The sequence below is a fragment of the Syngnathoides biaculeatus genome, chromosome 7 (assembly GCF_019802595.1).
Source record: "Syngnathoides biaculeatus isolate LvHL_M chromosome 7, ASM1980259v1, whole genome shotgun sequence".
Classification (NCBI taxonomy): domain Eukaryota; kingdom Metazoa; phylum Chordata; class Actinopteri; order Syngnathiformes; family Syngnathidae; genus Syngnathoides; species Syngnathoides biaculeatus.
The window spans coordinates 1,172,978-1,191,064 of NC_084646.1; the positions used below are offsets into that span (position 1 = coordinate 1,172,978).

Genomic DNA, 18,087 nt, shown 5'->3' on the forward strand with positions numbered 1-18,087 from the left:
TGGTTTCTAAGTGGGAGAACTTGCAATATAGCAGGGTGTTCAAATACTCATTTTCTTCACTGTAAAACACCTGAAGGACTAACACCAAGATAGAATTTCAGGGCCTTAACTCCACGTTCCAACAAGACAATGACCCTGAGCAGACAGCTAAAACGGCATGGCATCAAAATGACTCTGTGATTGTTCTTAAATGCCTCAGCCAGAGGCCTGACTTAAATCCAATGGAGCATCTCTGGAGACCCCTCCTGGAGCCGTCACCTTATCATGGTGGAGGGGTTTGTGTGTCTCGCTGATCCTAGGAGCTAAGTTGTCTGGTGCTTCACGCCCCTGGTTGGGTCACCCATGGCAAAAAGGTCCTAGGTGTGGGACCAGACAATGTACAACTCCCAAAACCCCTGTGACGAGTGCAAAAATTGGATCTTGGTTTCCCTTTCCCGGACGCGGGTTACCGGGGCCCCCGTCTGGAGTTGGGGCTCGAAGGCGAGCGCCTGATGGCCAGGCCTGGACCCATGGGGCTCAGCCGGGCACATCCCAAAAGGGTAATATGCGTCCCCCTTCTAATGGGCTCACCACTTGTGAGAGGGCCCATTGGGGTCGGGTGCGATGTGAGCTGGGCGGTGGCCAAAGGCGGGGGCCTTGGCAATCTGATCCCCTGCGACAGAAACGAGCTCTAGGCAAATGGAATGTCACCTTTTCGGCAGGGAAGGAGCCTGAGTTGGTGCATGAGGTCGAAAAGTTCTGACTAGATATAGTCAGAGTCGCCTCTGTTGACCACTTATTGCTCTGCGGCTTGGGGCCTGGACATTGGTGCTTCCCCCTATGGATGAGAGGGTAGACTCCCTCCGCCTGCAGGTAGGGGAACAGGTCCTGACTCTGGTTAGTGCCTATGCAACAAACAGCTGTTCAGAGGACCCACCCTTTTTGGAGTCCTTAGAGGGAGTGCTGGAGAGCGATTGCTCTGGGGACTCCATCATTCTGCTGGGGGACTTAAATGCCCACGTGGGCAACGACAGTGAGACCTGGAAGGGCGTGATTGCAAGGAAGATTCCGCCGATTAGAACCCAAGTGGTGTTCTATTACTGGACTTCTGTGCTCATCACGGATTGTCCATGACGAACACCATGTTCAGACATAAGGTTGTCCACATGTGCACCTGGCACCAGGACACCCTTGGTCGCCGTTCAATGATCAACTTTGTGGTCGTGTAATCGGATTTGCGACCGCATGTCTTGGACACTCGGGTGAGGAAAGGGGCGGACCTGGTGGTGAGTTGGCTCTGATGGTGCGGGAAGATGCCAGTCTGATGTGGCTGGCCCAAACGTATTGTAAGGGTATGCTTGGAACGGCTGACAGATTCCCCTGTCAGAAGGAATTTCAACTCCCCCCTCCAAAAGCACTTTCCTCACCTTCCGGGGGAGGTGGGCGACATTGAGTCCGAGTGGATGATGTTCTGTATCTCCATTGCTGAGCCGGCCGACCGGAGTTATGGCCATAAGGTGGTCGCTGCCTGTCCTGGCAGCAAGCCCCCAATGCGTTGGTGGACACCAACAGTGGGGATGCTGTCAAGCTGAAGAAGGAGTCCGAGCGGGCATTTTTGGCCTGTGGGACATCCAAGGCAGCTGATAAGTACCGGCTGGCTAAGTGGAATCACTGAGGCAAAACCCGGGCGTAAGAGGAGTTCGGTGAGGCCATGGAGGACTAAATCAAGACAGCTTCAAGGAAATTCTGGTCTACCATCCTGCATCTCAGGAGGGAAAGCAGTGCACTGTCAACACTGTGTACACTAAGGATGGAGCACTGCTGACCTCAACTCAGGATGTTGAGTCGGTGGGAAGAATACTTCGAAGACCTCCTCAATTCCACCAACACGCCTTCCCATAAGGAAGCTGAGTCTGGGTTCTCTGAGGCGGGCTCTTCTTTCTCTGGGGTTGAGGTTACCAGGGTGGTTAAAAAGCTCCTTGGTGGCAGGGGTGGATAAGATTCGCCCCGAATTCCTACAGGCTCTGGATGTTGTGAGGCTGTCCTTGTTGACACACCTTTGCAACATCGCATGGACATCCGGGACAGTGTCTCTGGATAGGCAGACTGGGGTGGTGGTCCCACTTTTTAAGAAGGGGGACCAGAGGGTGTGTTCAAACTATAGGGGGATCACACTACTCAGCCTCCCTGGTAAGGTCTATTCAGGGGTGCTGGAGAGGATGATTGCCGGGAAGTCAAATCTCGGATTCAGGAGGAGCAATGTGGATTTCATCCTAGCCGTGGAACAATGGATCGACTCTACACCCTTGGCAGGATCCTCGAGAGTGCATGGGAGTTCGCTCAACTCGTCTACATGCGTTTTGTGGACTTGGAGAAGGCATTTGACCATTCCCGTCTGGGTGTCCTGTGGGGGGTTCTTTAGGAGTATGGGGTATGAACCCCTTGATACGAGCTGTTCGGTCCCTGTATGACCGCTGTAAGTTTGGTCCGTATTGCTGGCAATAAGTCGGACTCGTTTCCGGTGAGAGTTTCACTCCGCCAAGGCTGCCCATTGTCACTGATTTTGTTCATAACATTTATGGACAGAATCTCTAGGCGCAGCCGAGGCGTAGAGTGTGTCCGGTTTGGTTGCCTCAGCATAGTATCTCTGCTCTTTGCAGATGATGTGGTTCTGTTGGCTTCATCAAGCCGACTTTGAAGCGCTCAATTTACCAGTCGCTCTACGTTCCTACCTTTACCTATGGGTACGAGCTGTTGGGTCGTGGCCGATAGAACAAGATCCCAGATACGAGAGAGCGAAGTTATTATTTATAGATCTTATTTAATTTTATTTTTCACTATCAAATGCTGCAATAGGTCAGTCATAAATCTTTACAGTTTAAACTAGGATTTTTTTTAAATTTCAGGCAAATTGATTCCCGTTAAATCTTTTCTATTACAGATTTAAAAACAATGTTAGTTATTCTTTGTAAATTGAACTATATTTCTAATGTATTTTTTGTTTTATTTGTTAATACAGATATAATGTTCTGCAGCGCTATACTATGCTATTTATAGTGGGAAAAGTGGGCGAGAGTTGTTTTCTTCTTGCTAGGGGGGGCGTAACAGAAAATCAAGAAGCACTGCTCTAATGTAATAGAGACACATTATGGCAGAATAACCCCAAAAATACACTAGTGAAATATACTGAGCACGCATGCTTACAACCTTAGGCTCAGTTACACTTAATAAAACCAGATATTTTATTTTTTCCATTTATTTTGTTTTTTTAGTTTTATATTTGCATAATGCAGTGCTACTTTTCTTTATTTGCAACTAGCAAAAAAGTGTGGTGTTTGTTTGTGGGGAGAGAAATTGGATTAAAGGTGCTTTCATTCCAATGAGGAAAAAATATTTTATATATATATTAAAGTGATAACAATGAATTAATCTCAAGTCAAGGCTGAATATAGCTATCATGCGACTGAACATATGAAATAACTCTTCTTTCTTATCCTTTGTTTCTGGTGACCAGTGTGACGAAACCTGCCAATGTCATCCCCATCCACTTGGAGCCACCCGCTAAAGAAGAGGGCGCACCAGCAGAGCAGCTTTAAGTTCAAGTAAATTTATTGTCACATATGTTATACAGACATATGACATATACATACATAGACATATGACATACATCATACCTGAAATAGCATTCCATTCAGACCTACGGTGCAATAATACACGAAAGAGTTTAAAATAAATACAATGTGAAAAAACTGGTCTGTTTAAAATTTATCTATTTTGCCTAAGACCTGCGGCACGGTGGAGCAGCTGGATAATGTTGGCCTCGCAGTTTTGAAGACCCGGGTTCAATCCTAGCTCTCCCTGTGTGGACTTTGCATGTTCTCCCTGTGCTGGGTTGGTTTTCTCCGGGCATTCGACATTAATTGCACACTCTAAATTGCCCCTGGGTGTGATTATGAGTGTAGCTGTTTGTCTCTATGTGCCCTACGATTGATTGGCAACTTTATCTGCCTCCTGCCCATTGACAGCAGGGATAGGCTCCAACACTCCCCGCAACCCTTGTGAGGATCGGCGTCTCAGAAATTGGATACCTTATATCTTAGAGAATATACCCAATATGGTCAATCTGGCTAATTTAACGAGCTGCAATCACTGGGTAATGTCCACAGTGCTGTATGGGCAAGGCGAATACTGATCGTAGAGTGCTTAATTTGTAGTCTAGAGTCCATGTTGGCGGATGCCAGGGAGGGAGTTGAGTATCCTGACTGCCTAGTGGAAGAGATTGTTTTTAAGCCTGCTGGTTTTGGCTCAAATACTCAACAGTCTCTCCAGTAATGGTATCAATTTAAAGATGGAGTGGGGTGGGTGTTTGGGGTCACGAGCAATCCTGGTAGCCTTGCAGGTGAGGCGGGTGTTATAAATGTTCACAAGGAAGGGGAAAGAGAGACAACGATGATCTGCTGATCTCAGGATCTTGCGCCACGAGGTGGTACAGGTGCCTTACAACATTGATGCTGCTGCATGGGATGCTCTCGATCGTCCCTCTGTAATTTCATGACGGGGGCTAAGCTCTCACGTTTTTTTAGTTTTTACAAGAGGTAGAGCCGCCGTAAAGCCTTTTTAGCCAGCGCTGTGATGTTAGTGGTCCAGGACAGGTCTTTGGAGATGTGGACTGCTGACATGCTCTACTGCAGCACCATTGATGGTTAGAAGGGGATGTTTGGTGTGCCCTCTCCTGAAGAGCACTATGATGATCTGAGTTTTCTTCACGTTCAAGTGGAGATTTTTGTCCTTGCACCACATCACCAGGCAGTTCACCTCACTCCTGTAGGTTGTCTCATCGTCGTTCTTGACGAGGCCCACCACAATCGTGTCGTCCTCGAACTTAATGAAGCAGTTAGAGTTGGATATGGGTGCACAGTTGTGGGACACCAGAGTGAAGAGGAGGGAGCTCAGCACAAATCTTTTGGGGGGCCCTGTTTTCAGCATGATGATGTCGGAGGTGTTTCTGCCGCCTTGAAGTGTACTGCGGGATCTGTGAGCACCCCCCTAAAGCAGCACCGCTTGGCTCTGTCATAAGCCACACCGGCCGGCTGCAATGAGCCGCGATGGCTCATCTCCGCCGTGGAAGTTGATCAGACGGGGATGCGGTTTGACCGTGATTGCATATCATCTGAATATGGCTTGAAACAATGGTGTAATATTGCCCTAAGGGCTCGCAACAATAGTGTAATATTGCCCCAGTAACTTCACTCAGTTGTGTGATGTTCTTTTCGAAAAGAGCTTCGGTGTCAGAAGGGGCGTTGGAAAAATCCGAATATCTCTGTTGTTCGGCGTCCATAGTAGCAGGCACTGCGCGTTTTCAACGGTGGAAGTGACGATGACGTCAAGGACAGAGGACGCGACTAATATGGCGACCACTTGGATGTCGAAGGACACTCAATTGCGCAACTTTGCGCATGGATGATGCACAATCCGCTCACATATTTTTTCGTATAAACATTGAAGTGAATACTGTTATATGTATTTTTCATTACAATATCTATTTTAGAATGTTTATAGGGATGACAGTCCCACTTTAAGTATTCAAAGTTACCTGGGTTGGAAAAAGTAATTACCCCTTTTGTTCAATCATGAATTCTTCCTTTTGGCTTGTCCTTTTAGGGGTCACCACTGTGTGTTATCATTTTCCATGTAAGCCTATCTCTTGCATCTTTCTCTTAAACAGAAACTGCCCTCATGTCTTCCCTTACGACATCTGTCAACCTTTTTGGTCTTCCTCCAGCTCTCTTGCCTGGCAGTGCCATCATCATAATCCTCATACCAATATACTTACTATTGCTCCTTTAGACCTGTCAAAACCATCAGTCTGCTCTCTCTGTTGTCTCCAAAACATCTAACCTTGACCATCCCTCTGATGAGCTCATTTCTAATCCTATCCAACCTGATCACTCCTAGAATTAACCTCAACATCTTCATTTCTGGCACCTCGAGCTCTGTTTCTGTTGTCTCATCAGTGTAATCCGTACATCATGCCAAGCGACTGTTTAAAACTTTGTCTCTTACACTGAGGAGAGGCTTCTGTCAAGCTGCTTTGCCATAAAGTCCCGATTGGTGGAGGGCCGATGGTTAACTTTCTATAACATTTACCCATGCGCTGACAGCATCTCCAGAGCCATGTTTCCTCAAAAGCCGCAAGAAGTACATCCTTTGCTGGACTATTTTGAGGATGGAGTTTATGTTCGTCTCCCACTTCAGGTCCTGTGAAACTGTAATTCCCAAGAACTTGAAAGTCTCGACGGTTGACACAAGTCAGGGGCAGGTGTGGTGAAGGATGCCTCCACAATCATCTCTACGGTACTGTAGATACAACTGTATCTTGGTTTGTGAGCCGCGATAGAGCTGCTCTTCCATTGTCTAGCACCATAGCATCTTCTGGCATCCCAGTGTCGAGAAGGGATGTCACTTTTTAACCCATGATCCACTTCCTTATCTTGGTTTGTGTGAAGCGACAGAGCTGCCCTCCCATTTGCTATCGCCATAGCATCTTCGTGGCATCCCATTGGCTAGGAGCGACGTCAATCTTAATCCCCGATGCTTTTTGATTCCCTTGGACACTCGAGGGTCACTGAATCACACGAGCACTGTCAAACTGTCACAAGCTAACACATGTTGGAAAAGTAACATTTTTTTGTTTGCGTTTTTTGGAAGTTTATTCATCTTTCTTCACCATGGGCCCCAAAAACCTTTAGTGGCATTAAGTTGTGTGCATACATTCGTACATATGTTTTCTTTCGGCTGTCAAAGTTTCCCTCCTCCTCCATCCCTCACGATGCCTTTTGCTTGTCACTCACCCTTCTCTTCACATAGTTGCTCAATGCCAAAGGTATATGAACATAATTTCGTTATTATTCTTTACATTATCTTTAAATGCTTATTTTTGCCAGGCAGTGGGAACGGGGGGCTTGGAATGGATTATGCTATTTACATGTAAAATGCGCTTCAGAAAAATTCCCCTTACAAAACGACCTCTGGAACTGATTAATTTTATTACTAGAGGTACCACTGTATTTGTTTGATAATGTGACGATACTGAAAAAAATATATATATATTTTTTTAAATTGCTGTATCTTGTAATTCTGGAAGCAGAGCTGGATGGGCGTTGGGATGGACAGAGTTATGCGACTGTTTTATTGAGAAAGCAAGACAGAGAGCTTGACACCAACTCAACTATGGAACACCATACCTGCACCTATTCACAGTACTGATCAGTACTGTAGAGTATTTTGTATTTTTTTTTTTTTTTTTTTTTTTTTTTTTTACCGTAGTCAGGTTTGAAAAGCTCACATCACAAAGTAAAATGGAAAATGCGTGACTTTTCAAAACAGCTGTTTGACAGAATGGAGTACTCCTTGGCAGTAGCCAATCAAAAATTGTCCAAAGCTATATCAGCAAAGCCGAGCTTTATAATACTCAGTTCCTCCTCTTCCTGTAAAGTCATGTCCTTTCCACCAACTGATGCTGACCTGGATGGGTACCTCACCCAGTCAAGGGATCGAATGGAGGCTGATGAAAAATAAAATGACATCTTCTCCTCAAGTATTTTTTATGTTTCACTGTTAATCTCACATCATGCTTCTGTGTTGAGTTTACCATTACTGGGTGAGTATGAACATTTCAAGGTTTCCATTTTCCACATAGTTTCCAGAGTTGCAGTTTTCAGATGCAATGCATTTATTTGATCTGTTTAAGCAGGTTTTAATTTCAGCCTTGCATGTCTTCATTCAGATGATGAAAAATGTCAGCGAGTTATGCCAGATTTGTACACCACTCATTAGTTGCAAACGGTTTAGCATAATCAGACCTCTCATTGTTAGAAACACTTTCATTTCCTCTAGCAGTTCATAAACATGGGCCAGCACGGGACAACAACCAGACCTCCGTATGAAACAATTAGGATCAATGTTCCGCACACATTTCCTCAAATATGCAACTTTTTATGGGTCGTGATTTTACAAAGTTCACCTTGCGCACAGCATCACCAACACAGGAACTGGATGTGCTGGTCAGGTCTTGGCTGTGTGTAACAATCACATTAGTGTTCCCTCTTTCACTCTGCTTCCAAAGCCTTTGGTGTTTCCGACCATGGGTGCCCCTCTATCAGCGCAGACACCCTTGCAATTTTCCCATTTCAGTCCACTTTGTTCAAGATTTTCAGACGAGATCCATAAAATTTTCTTATTTTTTGTATCAATGGCTTGTAAAAAAATGTTTTGTCCGATTGCATATCTATCCACAAACGGCACATTGGCCACGAGTTGGGTATGTCCACTAACACCAGTGGACTTGTCAGTTGCAATGCAAACTTACTACTTATACAGAACCCTTTGCAAAACTAAACTTTTGTTGTCTGCAGACATGTCATCAGTGCATCTGGAAATGGTGTTAAATGAAAGAGGGACTTTGGTTATTTCCTTAGCAGCTTTAGCATCTCATTCACAATGCCTTTACAGCCAGGAAGTATTAATGCAGTATGTAACTTTTTTAATCTGGCTACAAGTTCAGCAACGTGATAGCTAGCTTTAAAGGCTTTCTTATCTTTTTGTTTTTTTTTCTCATCAATGTTGCCAGTTCCTCTGTGTGTGCACAAGGCGAACAAAATACATTCTTGTTCTGAAGTGAGGGGTGTTTCATTTGGAGATGCTGTTTGAACTTACTTGGAACCATTGGACTGTGGCATAGCATTTCAACACACACCAAGTACACATGGAGTCAGAATCGTTGGATCCCCGGTGAGAGTAAGTTCAAATGAAAGATAGCTTTCGCTTTATTCCCGCACACCGAATTTTGTTCAGAGTCTGATATTGAGTTAGCATTTCCTTTTCAATAACCTCTCCATCACTGTCACCATATAACTTTGCGAGCAAAAATGCCACTGTCACAACCAACTGACATGACCTGTTACCACCTAAAGATATATTTTAGTGTATTATGTGATTACTCTGTCCAACATAAGACAGCATGGACAGTCGGTGACTGCACATTATGTGCGGATACAATTTCACCAGTTAGGTGAAATTTGATTATTTCCCACGACACAACAGACACTACGCCAGGCCACAGGAGTGTGCCGCGGCACAGTGGTTGAAAAACACTGATGTGCACACTAATTTATTGTGCATAATGCACCCATGGATAATACACACACCTAAAGTTGATCTCAAAATTCTGGAAAACTCTAAACTGTGATGCATTCTTATGATGCATGATTTTTATTTCTACCCATATGTTCAAAACATGATGCATTTTAATTATATATTCTAGTGATAAGCACTTTATTTGAACATGTAATACTTTTTTACTTGCTCTTACTGTGAAATTCACAGCCCCACATTTGTGCTCATATATTTGCTTACCCAGACTAATAAAATATTTGACACAATCAGCATAAAAAAATTAATGATGGTTGTTGTTAAGACAGCAGCATGGTAGTACGTTGGCCTCACAGTGCTGAGGTCCTCAGTTCAATCCCGGACCCGCCCGTGTGGATTTTGTATGTTCTCCCGGTGCCTGCGTGGGTTTCTTCCGGGCACTCCGGTTTCCTCCCACATCCCAAAAAACATGCAACATTAGTTGGACACTCTAAATTGCCCTGAGGTGTGATTGTGAGTGCAGCTGTTTGTCTCAATGTGCCCTGCCATTGGCTGGAAACCAGTTCAGGGTGTACCCCGCCTCCTGCCCGTTGACTGCTGGGATAGGCTCCAGCACTCCCCGCGACCCTCGTGAGGATAAGCGGTGAAGAAAATCGATGGATGTTGTTCAGTTATCAGTTGTATTTTAAAAACAAAACAAAACACTGGTTAGCCTCTAAGTGGGAGTGGCATACTAGAAAAGTGTACAGCTTTCTCATAACCTCTTGGTGGCGGTTGCATGTTGGAATTAAATTGAGCTGTTTCATAACCTGTAGATGACAGCATACATTTATAAACTGAAAGATTTAATCATTTTCCTCTATACAGTGGTGGGGGAGCGTAGTCAGGCACCAATTGTGCAAGTTCCACCACTGAAAGAGAATGACAAAGGCCTGTAATTTTCATCATTGGTATACCTCACCTTCTTCTTCTTCTTTTCCTTTCGGCTTGTCCCGTTAGGGGTCGCCACAGCGTGTCATCTTTTGCCATCTTAGCCTATCTCCTGCATCTTCCTCTCTAACCCCAACTGCCCTCATGTCTTCCCTCACCACATCCATAAACCTTCTCTTTGGTCTTCCTCTCGCTCTTTTGCCTGGCAGCTCCATCCTCAGCATCCTTCTACCAATATACTCACTCTCTCGCCTCTGAACATGTCCAAACCATCGAAGTCTGCTCTCTCGAATCTTGTCTCCAAAACATCCAACTTTGGCTGTCCCTCTAATGAGCTCATTTCTAATCCTATCCAACCTGGTCACTCCGAGCGAGAACCTCACCATCTTCATTTCTGCCACCTCCAGTTCAGTTTCCTGTTGTTTCTTCAGTGCCACCGTCTCTAATCCGTACATCATGGCCGGCCTCACCACTGTTTTGTAAACTTTGCCCTTCATCCTAGCAGAGACTCTTCTGTCACATAACACACCAGACACCTTTCGCCAGCTGTTCCAACCTACTTGGACCCGTTTCTTCACTTCCTTACCACACTCACCATTGCTCTGGATTGTTGACCCTAAATATTTGAAGTTGTCCACCCTCGCTATCTCTTCTCCCTGTAGCCTCACTCTTCCCCCTCCACCTTTCTCATTCACACACATATATTCTGTTTTACTTCAGTTAATCTTCATTCCTCTCCTTTCCAGTGCATGTCTCCATCTTTCAAATTGTTCCTCTGGAATGCTCCCTGCTTTCACTGCATATCACAATATCATCTGCAAACATCATGGTCCAAGGGGATTCCAGTCTAACCTCATCTGTCAGCCTATCCATTACCACTGCAAACAGGAAGGGGTTTAGAGCTGATCCCTGATGCAGTCCCACCTCCACCTTAAATTCCTCTGTCACACCTAAGGCACATCTCACCATTGTTCTGCTGCCATCATACAAGTCTTGTACTATTTTAACATACTTCTTTGCCACACCAGACTGACGCATGCAGTACCACAGTTCCTCTCATGGTACTCTGTCATAGGCTTTCTCTAGATCCACAAAGACACAATGTAGCTCTTTCTACACTAGCACTAGCATCCTCAAGGCAAATAATGCATCTGTGGTACTCTTTCTAGGCATGAAACCATGCTGTTGTTCGCAGATACTTACTTCTGTCCTGAGTCTAGCCTCCACTACTCTTTCCCATCACTTCATTGTGTGGCTCATCAATTGTATTCCTCTATAGTTCCCACAGCTCTGAATATCCCCTTTGTTCTTAAAAATGGGAACTAGAACACATTTCCTCCATTCTTCAGGCATCTTTTCGCCCGCTAGTATTCTGTTGAATAAGTTGGTCAAAAACTCCACAGCCATCTCTCCAAATTGCTTCCATACCTCTACCGGTATGTCATCAGGACCAACTACCTTTCCATTTTTCATCCTTTGTCGTGCCTTTCTGACTTCCCCCTTAGTAATCATTGCCAGTTCCTGGTCCTTCACACTTACCTCTTCAACTCTCCCTTCTCTCTCATTTTCTTCATTCATCAACTTCTCAAAGTATTCTTTCCATCTATTTAGTACACTACCGGCACCAGTCAACACATTTCCATCTCTATCCTTAATCACCCTGACCTGCTGCACATCCTTCCCATCTCTATCCCTCTGTCTGGCCAACCTGTAGAGATCCTTTTCTCCTTCTTTCGTGTCCAACCTGGTGTACATGTCTTCATATGCCTCTTGTTTAGCCTTTGCCACCTCTATCTTTGCCTATGTCGCATCTCCATGTATTCCTTTCGCCTCTCCTCAGTCCTCTCAGTGTCCCACTTCTTCTTCTTCACTAATCTCTTTCCTTGTATGACTCCCTGTATTTTGGGGTTCCACCACCAAGTCTCCTTCTCCTCTTTCCTACCGAAAGACACACCAAGTACTCTCCTGCCTGTCTCTCTGATTACCTTGGCTGTCGTTGTCCAGTCTTCCGGGAGCTTCTGCTGTCCATCGAGAGCCTGTTTTACCTCTTTCCGAAAGGCCGCACAACATTCTTCCTTTCTCAGTTTCCACCACATGGTTCTCTGCTCTACCTTTGTCTTCTTAAGCTTCCTACCCACCACCAGAGTCATCCTACACACTACCATCCTATGCTGTCGAGCTACACTCTCCCCTACCACTACTTTACAGTCAGTAACCTCCTTAAGATTACATTGTCTGCACAAAATATAATCCACCTGCGTGCTTCTACCTCCGCTCTTGTAGGTCACTATATGTTCCTCCCTCTTCTGGAAATAAGTGTTCACTACAGCCATCTCCATCCTTTTTGCAAAGTCCACCCCCATCTGTCCCTCAAAGTTCCTTTCTTGGATGCTGTACTTACCCATCACTTCTTCATCGCCCCTGTTTCCTTTCCCAATATGTCCATTACAATCTGCACCAATCACAACTCTCTCGCTGTCTGGGATGCTCAGAACTACTTCATCTAGTTTCTTCCAGAATTTCTCTTTCAACTCTAGGTCATATCCTACCTGTGGGGCATAGCCGCTAACCACATTATACATAACACCCTCAATTTCAAATTTTAGTCTCATCACTCGATCTGATACTCTTTCCACCTCCAAGACATTCGTAGCCAGCTCTTCCTTTAAAATAACCCCTACTCCATTTCTCTTCCCATCTACTCCGTGGGAGAATAATTTAAACCCTGCTCCTAAGCTTCAAGCCTGACTACTTTTCCACCTCCTCTCTTCGATGCACAGAATATCAACCTTTCTCCTAATCATCATGTCAACCAACTCCTAAGCTTTTCCTGTCATAGTCCCAACATTCAAAGTCCTTACACTCAGTTGTAGGCTCTGTGCATTCCTCTTTTTCTTCTGACGATGGATCCGGTTTCCTCCTCTTCTTTGTCTTCGACCCACAGTAGCTGAATATCCACCGACGCCCTGCAGGTTAGCAGTGCCGGGGGCAGGCGTTGTTAACCCGGGCAACGACTGATCCGGTATTGGATTCTTTAGATGAACGCTCATATTTGTTTGGCACAGTTTTTACGCCGGATGCCCTTCCTGACGCAACCCTCTGCATTTATCTGGCCTTGGGACCGGCCTACAGATTGCACTGGTTTGTGCCCCCATAGGGCTGCATTGAATTTATTAGCAAATTATGGTGGGAAATCAGTATTAGGTCACCAACAATCAAGCAAGATTTCTGGCTGTCACAGATATTTAATTTAATCTTGGAGATGCTCGTCTGTCCTCTTATTTATCACATGTATGATTGGCACCTATTTGAATTTATCAGTAGAAACATCGTCCAACAATCATATTCCAAACTCTTCTCTGACCAAGATTAAAGAGAATTCAAAGGACACCAGAAATTCAATTTTAAACGTGCACCAGTCTGGGATTCGTCAATCTGCAATATGTAAGCATCTTGGTGCGAATACATTAACTGTGGAAACAATTATTAGCAAATGGAAGACATACAAGACCACTGATAAGCTCCCTCTATCTAGGGCCTCATGGAAGATCGTACCCTCTGGGGTAAAAGTTATCTCAAGAACGGTCAGCAGAAATCCCAGAACCACATGCAGGGGTCTAGTGAATGATCTGGAGAGAGCTGTCACCAAAGTAACAAAGGCTACCACCAATAACAATACGCCGCAAGGGACTGCAGTGCCAGACATGTACCCCTGCTTAAGCCACTACATTTCCAGTCCCATCTGAAGTTTGCTAGAGAGCTTTTGGATGATCCAGAAGAAGTTTCTGGTCAAACTCAACTTACCATGTCTGGAGAAGCGCGAATGCTGAGTTGCACCATGGCTATTGTGAAGCATGGGCGTGGCAACATTATGCTTTGGGCTTGTTTTTCTCCAAAGGGACAACTGATCCGTGTAAAGTAAAGAATGACTGGGGCCCTATATTACAGTGAAGAAAATAAGTACTTGAACATCCTGCTATTTTGCAAATTCTCCCACTTATAAATCATGGAGGGGTCACAGTGTATGGTTTTTTTTTTTATGATTTATTTATGTGATACAGCTGCAAATAAGTATTTGAACACCTGAGAAAAACAATGTTAATATTTGGTACAGTAGCCTTTCTTTGCAATTACAGAGGTCAAATGTTTCCTGTAGTTTTAGCTGAGAAACATGGAGTTTCAGCTCCCTCCAAAGATTTTATCTTAGGTTTAGGTCTGGAGAATGGCTTGGCCACGCCAGAACCTTGCTGTACTTCTTACGGAGCCACTCCTTGGTTTTCCTGGCTGTGTGGTTCGGGTCATTGTCATGTTGAAAAACCCAGCCACAACCCATCTTCAATGCTCTGACTCAGGGAAAGAGGTTGTTCCCCCAAATCTCACAATACATGGGCTCCACTCCGATTGAGATTGACTGTCATGTTTCGGTTCTTCCATTTTCTAATGATTGCTCCAACATTGTACCTTTTTTCACCAAGCTGCTTGGCAATATCTCCACAGCCCTTTCCAGCCGTGTGGATTTGTACAATTTTGTCTCTGCTGTCTTTGAACAGCTCTTTGGTCTTGGCCATGTTACAAGTTTGAGTCTTACTGATTGTATGGGGTGGACAAGTGTCTTTATGCAGCTAACAACCTCACATAGGCACATCTGATTCAGGATAATACATGGAGTGGAGGTGGACTTTTAAGGCGGACTAACAGGTCTTTGAGGGTCAGAATTCTAGCTTATAAACAGGTGTTCAAATACTTATTTGCAGCTGTATCACACATAAATCGTTAAAAAAAATCATACATTGTGATTTCTGGATTTTTCTTTTTAGATTATCTCTCGCACAGTGGACATGTACCTACGATGAAAATTTCAGACCCCTCCATGATTTCTAAGTGGGAGAACTTGCAATATAGCAGGATGTTCAAATACTTGTTTTCTTCACCATAATATAAGGCCCCAGTCATTCTTTCCTTTAAACAGATCAGTTGTCTTTGGAGAAAAACAGGCCCAAAGGATGATGTTGCCATGCCCATGCATCACAATAGCTCAGGTGCAACTCAGCATTCACGCTTCTCCAAACATAAGTTGAGTTTTAGAATTTCAGACCCCTCCATGATTTCTACGGGGGAGAACTTGCAATATAGCAGGGTGTTCAAATATTTATTTTCTTAACTGTAAAGACCTAAATAGAAAAAGGAATTACTGGGGGGGGACAGTGGAATGTCTTAGATCATAGAAACCCAACACTATTATTACACCTTAGATATTCCAAACCTCCCACAAGAACAGGCTGCAAACAGCTCGAGAAATGATTGAACAATCACAAGATGAAATAGGAAGTGACTCACTGCATGTGACTATGTAGTATAAGATAAATTTATTCCAGCCCACACCAGCCAAAATCACGATTGATTATCTGTACTCAGATGATAGATCAGTAATGGTGGCAGGAACAAGACTGACTGACAAATTAAATGCATTATACAAGGAATGGATATCACCACACACATGATTGTACAAACAAACTGAACAGGAGTGGAAGAGTTTGGGAAAATTTATAAAAGCAGCACAAAATGTTTCTGATTGGACAGAAAAAGAAGCAGATTTCGATTGGGACGATTGAACTGTACAGAAACCCACCCTATTGGACAGTGTTAATCTGAGACCAGAGGCTGCTGTATTCACAGTGCTATCACAATCTGCACAGACAGTACTGGAAAAATAGAAAATGGTGACAACTACAGGGAAATCAGTGACACATGCAGAGCGACTACAAAATTTGCTCATAGCAGTTCAATTACCAAAAGAAATAGCCATATGTAAATGTGCAGCACACACTTCAAATACAGACAGTGTCATTAGGAAATACATTTGCAGATAAAACAGCAAAAGAAGTAGCAGCCAATGCCTTTTTGGGATTAGGTGACCATGTAACAAATGAAGACATACTTTCGGATGATCTGTTCATAAAAATGCAACAACAAAGCTTACCAGCAGAACTAAAAATGTGGAAAAATATAGGTGCTACATTACAAAATGGGATTTATTTCAGCACAGATACAAAACCCAAACTACCAAAAAATCTTTTTAAGTGGGCGGCAATATTGAGCCATGTGAAGTTTCATGTCTCAGGGGGAATAGTAGCCCTGGTACAAAGGCATTACACAACCTATGGCTTTAACTCAGATACAAACAATTTTCGTTGAGGTTGTTTGACCTGTGCTCGACAAAATTCACGAGAGAATGTGCGTCCAAAATGTGGTCAGTTTCCTCAGGGTACATATCAGTTTCAGAAAATACACATGGATTTCATTGAACAAAACAAAAGTGAGGTAAAACAATACTGTTTAGTCATTATCTACGCTCTTTCAAAATGTGTAGAAATATTTCCAGCTAAACAACCTGATGCACTAACAGTAGCTAAAGCATTATGGAAAGACATCATACCAATAGAACACACTTTGTAAACAAAGTGGTCAACAAAATAGGACTCATTTTCCATATTAACTTGAAACACCACTGTTCTTACCATACACAAGATAATTAATTATTTTAAGAACTAATGAACTAATTAATAATTAATTAATACTTTATTTAAGAACAGACTTAAGAAATGCATGGAAAAAAAACACAGACCAGAGACAATGGATAGATTTAGTTCAACTATACACATATTACAAGCACGACAGGTCTCATTCCATTCAAAACACTGTTTGGGAGACCATACAAATTACCGATGTTTTCCACACAATGAGAGATAGACGAATGATGAAGAAGAAGAAGAAAAAAGTGGTACCTGTGGGAACCACCCAAGGTCTCAGTAAAAACAAATTGGATAACCACATACAAAAAAATGAATTTGAGTTCATTAAAATGACTCTGTAGATCCGAAAATTTAAAGCCCCATTCTTGTGACAATAATCAGGCCATGAGAGTTGCAAGTGTTACAGTATGTGTATCTGAAAATAGAACTAGGGCTTTAAATTGGGAAATCTATCAGCATTGATGTCTAAAACCATTTTTGTGATTGATAATTCATTCAAGCCATTGTCACATGGAGACATCTGATCCTGTGGTGGCGGTAACAGTCTTTTAATGTAACAGGTTACTGTGCTTTAATAACTTTATAATTGCCATTTGTCTATTCATCCTATGTCTCTTTATAAATTAACATCTACAGTATACACAGTTTTACCAAAACACTGGTTCAGATTGAGGAGGACCTGAATAACATGGACCAAATAGCAGAAACACAAGGATACACCTTACACACTGTAAAAAGGTCATCTCAGCTGAGTCAACCAAAGGGGAAGGTGAGCAAAGTCCATCTTATGGGGGGTGCAGATGTATAGCATCTGAAAATACCCGAGGGCTGGTGAAGTGATTAAAAGACACCAGACTCATTTCGGGGTGTCTTGGTTGACATGACTCCAAAATGGCTAAATAATATGATAGCATGCTGAGCTGCAACGTTGACAGCTGTAATATTTTTGTCCATATGGTACCTTTGGGCACCTGTACAGCTGACAAAAACACATTACAGAACCAATAATTATACTCAGTCAACTATGCCTACCACACATAAGATAAAGATGTGCAACCCCATTTCAAATAACATTAATAAACAACTATGCGGCAGTCACCTAGGCATGAGGGCAGAACTCCATGTGAGCCTCCCAAAGAATCAGTTAAGCAGTATTTTAATTTCTTGGCTGAGTCTAATTTAACACTCAAATGAAGGTACTCTACAAGGAATAAGGTATCGATGAAAAAATTGGTATCTGACAAGTAATTTACGAGAGTCCAGGTGGAACAGCCTGGTGGCGGACGAAGGTAACAGATGGACGCCTTCCTGGAGAACATCATCATATTCTCAGCATCACAAACGCCTAATGACCTTTCTTAAGACAGAAACAAGCCTTATAATACAGGTAAATTTAACTAAAGGGTCAATTATTCCCCCGGCTTTTAAGCCTTCTACCACACCTTGCTCGGGATTCCATCTATGGACTTGTGTCCAAGGAAACCGCTGTTTCCTT

General features: G+C 43.5%; 1 protein-coding gene across 7 annotated transcripts in view; it reads left to right on the forward strand.

Annotated features, from left to right (window-relative positions):
• Window positions 1–18,087, forward strand: part of pomgnt1 (protein O-linked mannose N-acetylglucosaminyltransferase 1 (beta 1,2-)) — a 170,302-nt gene that overhangs the window by 136,174 nt on the left and 16,041 nt on the right. For all 7 annotated transcript variants that reach the window (XM_061825104.1, XM_061825101.1, XM_061825105.1 and 4 more), the window contains one exon: window positions 3,494–3,581. In XM_061825104.1, coding sequence (XP_061681088.1) covers window positions 3,494–3,575 — 82 coding nt within the window. In that variant the 3' untranslated portion in view covers window positions 3,576–3,581. The remainder of the gene's footprint in view (window positions 1–3,493; window positions 3,582–18,087) is intronic.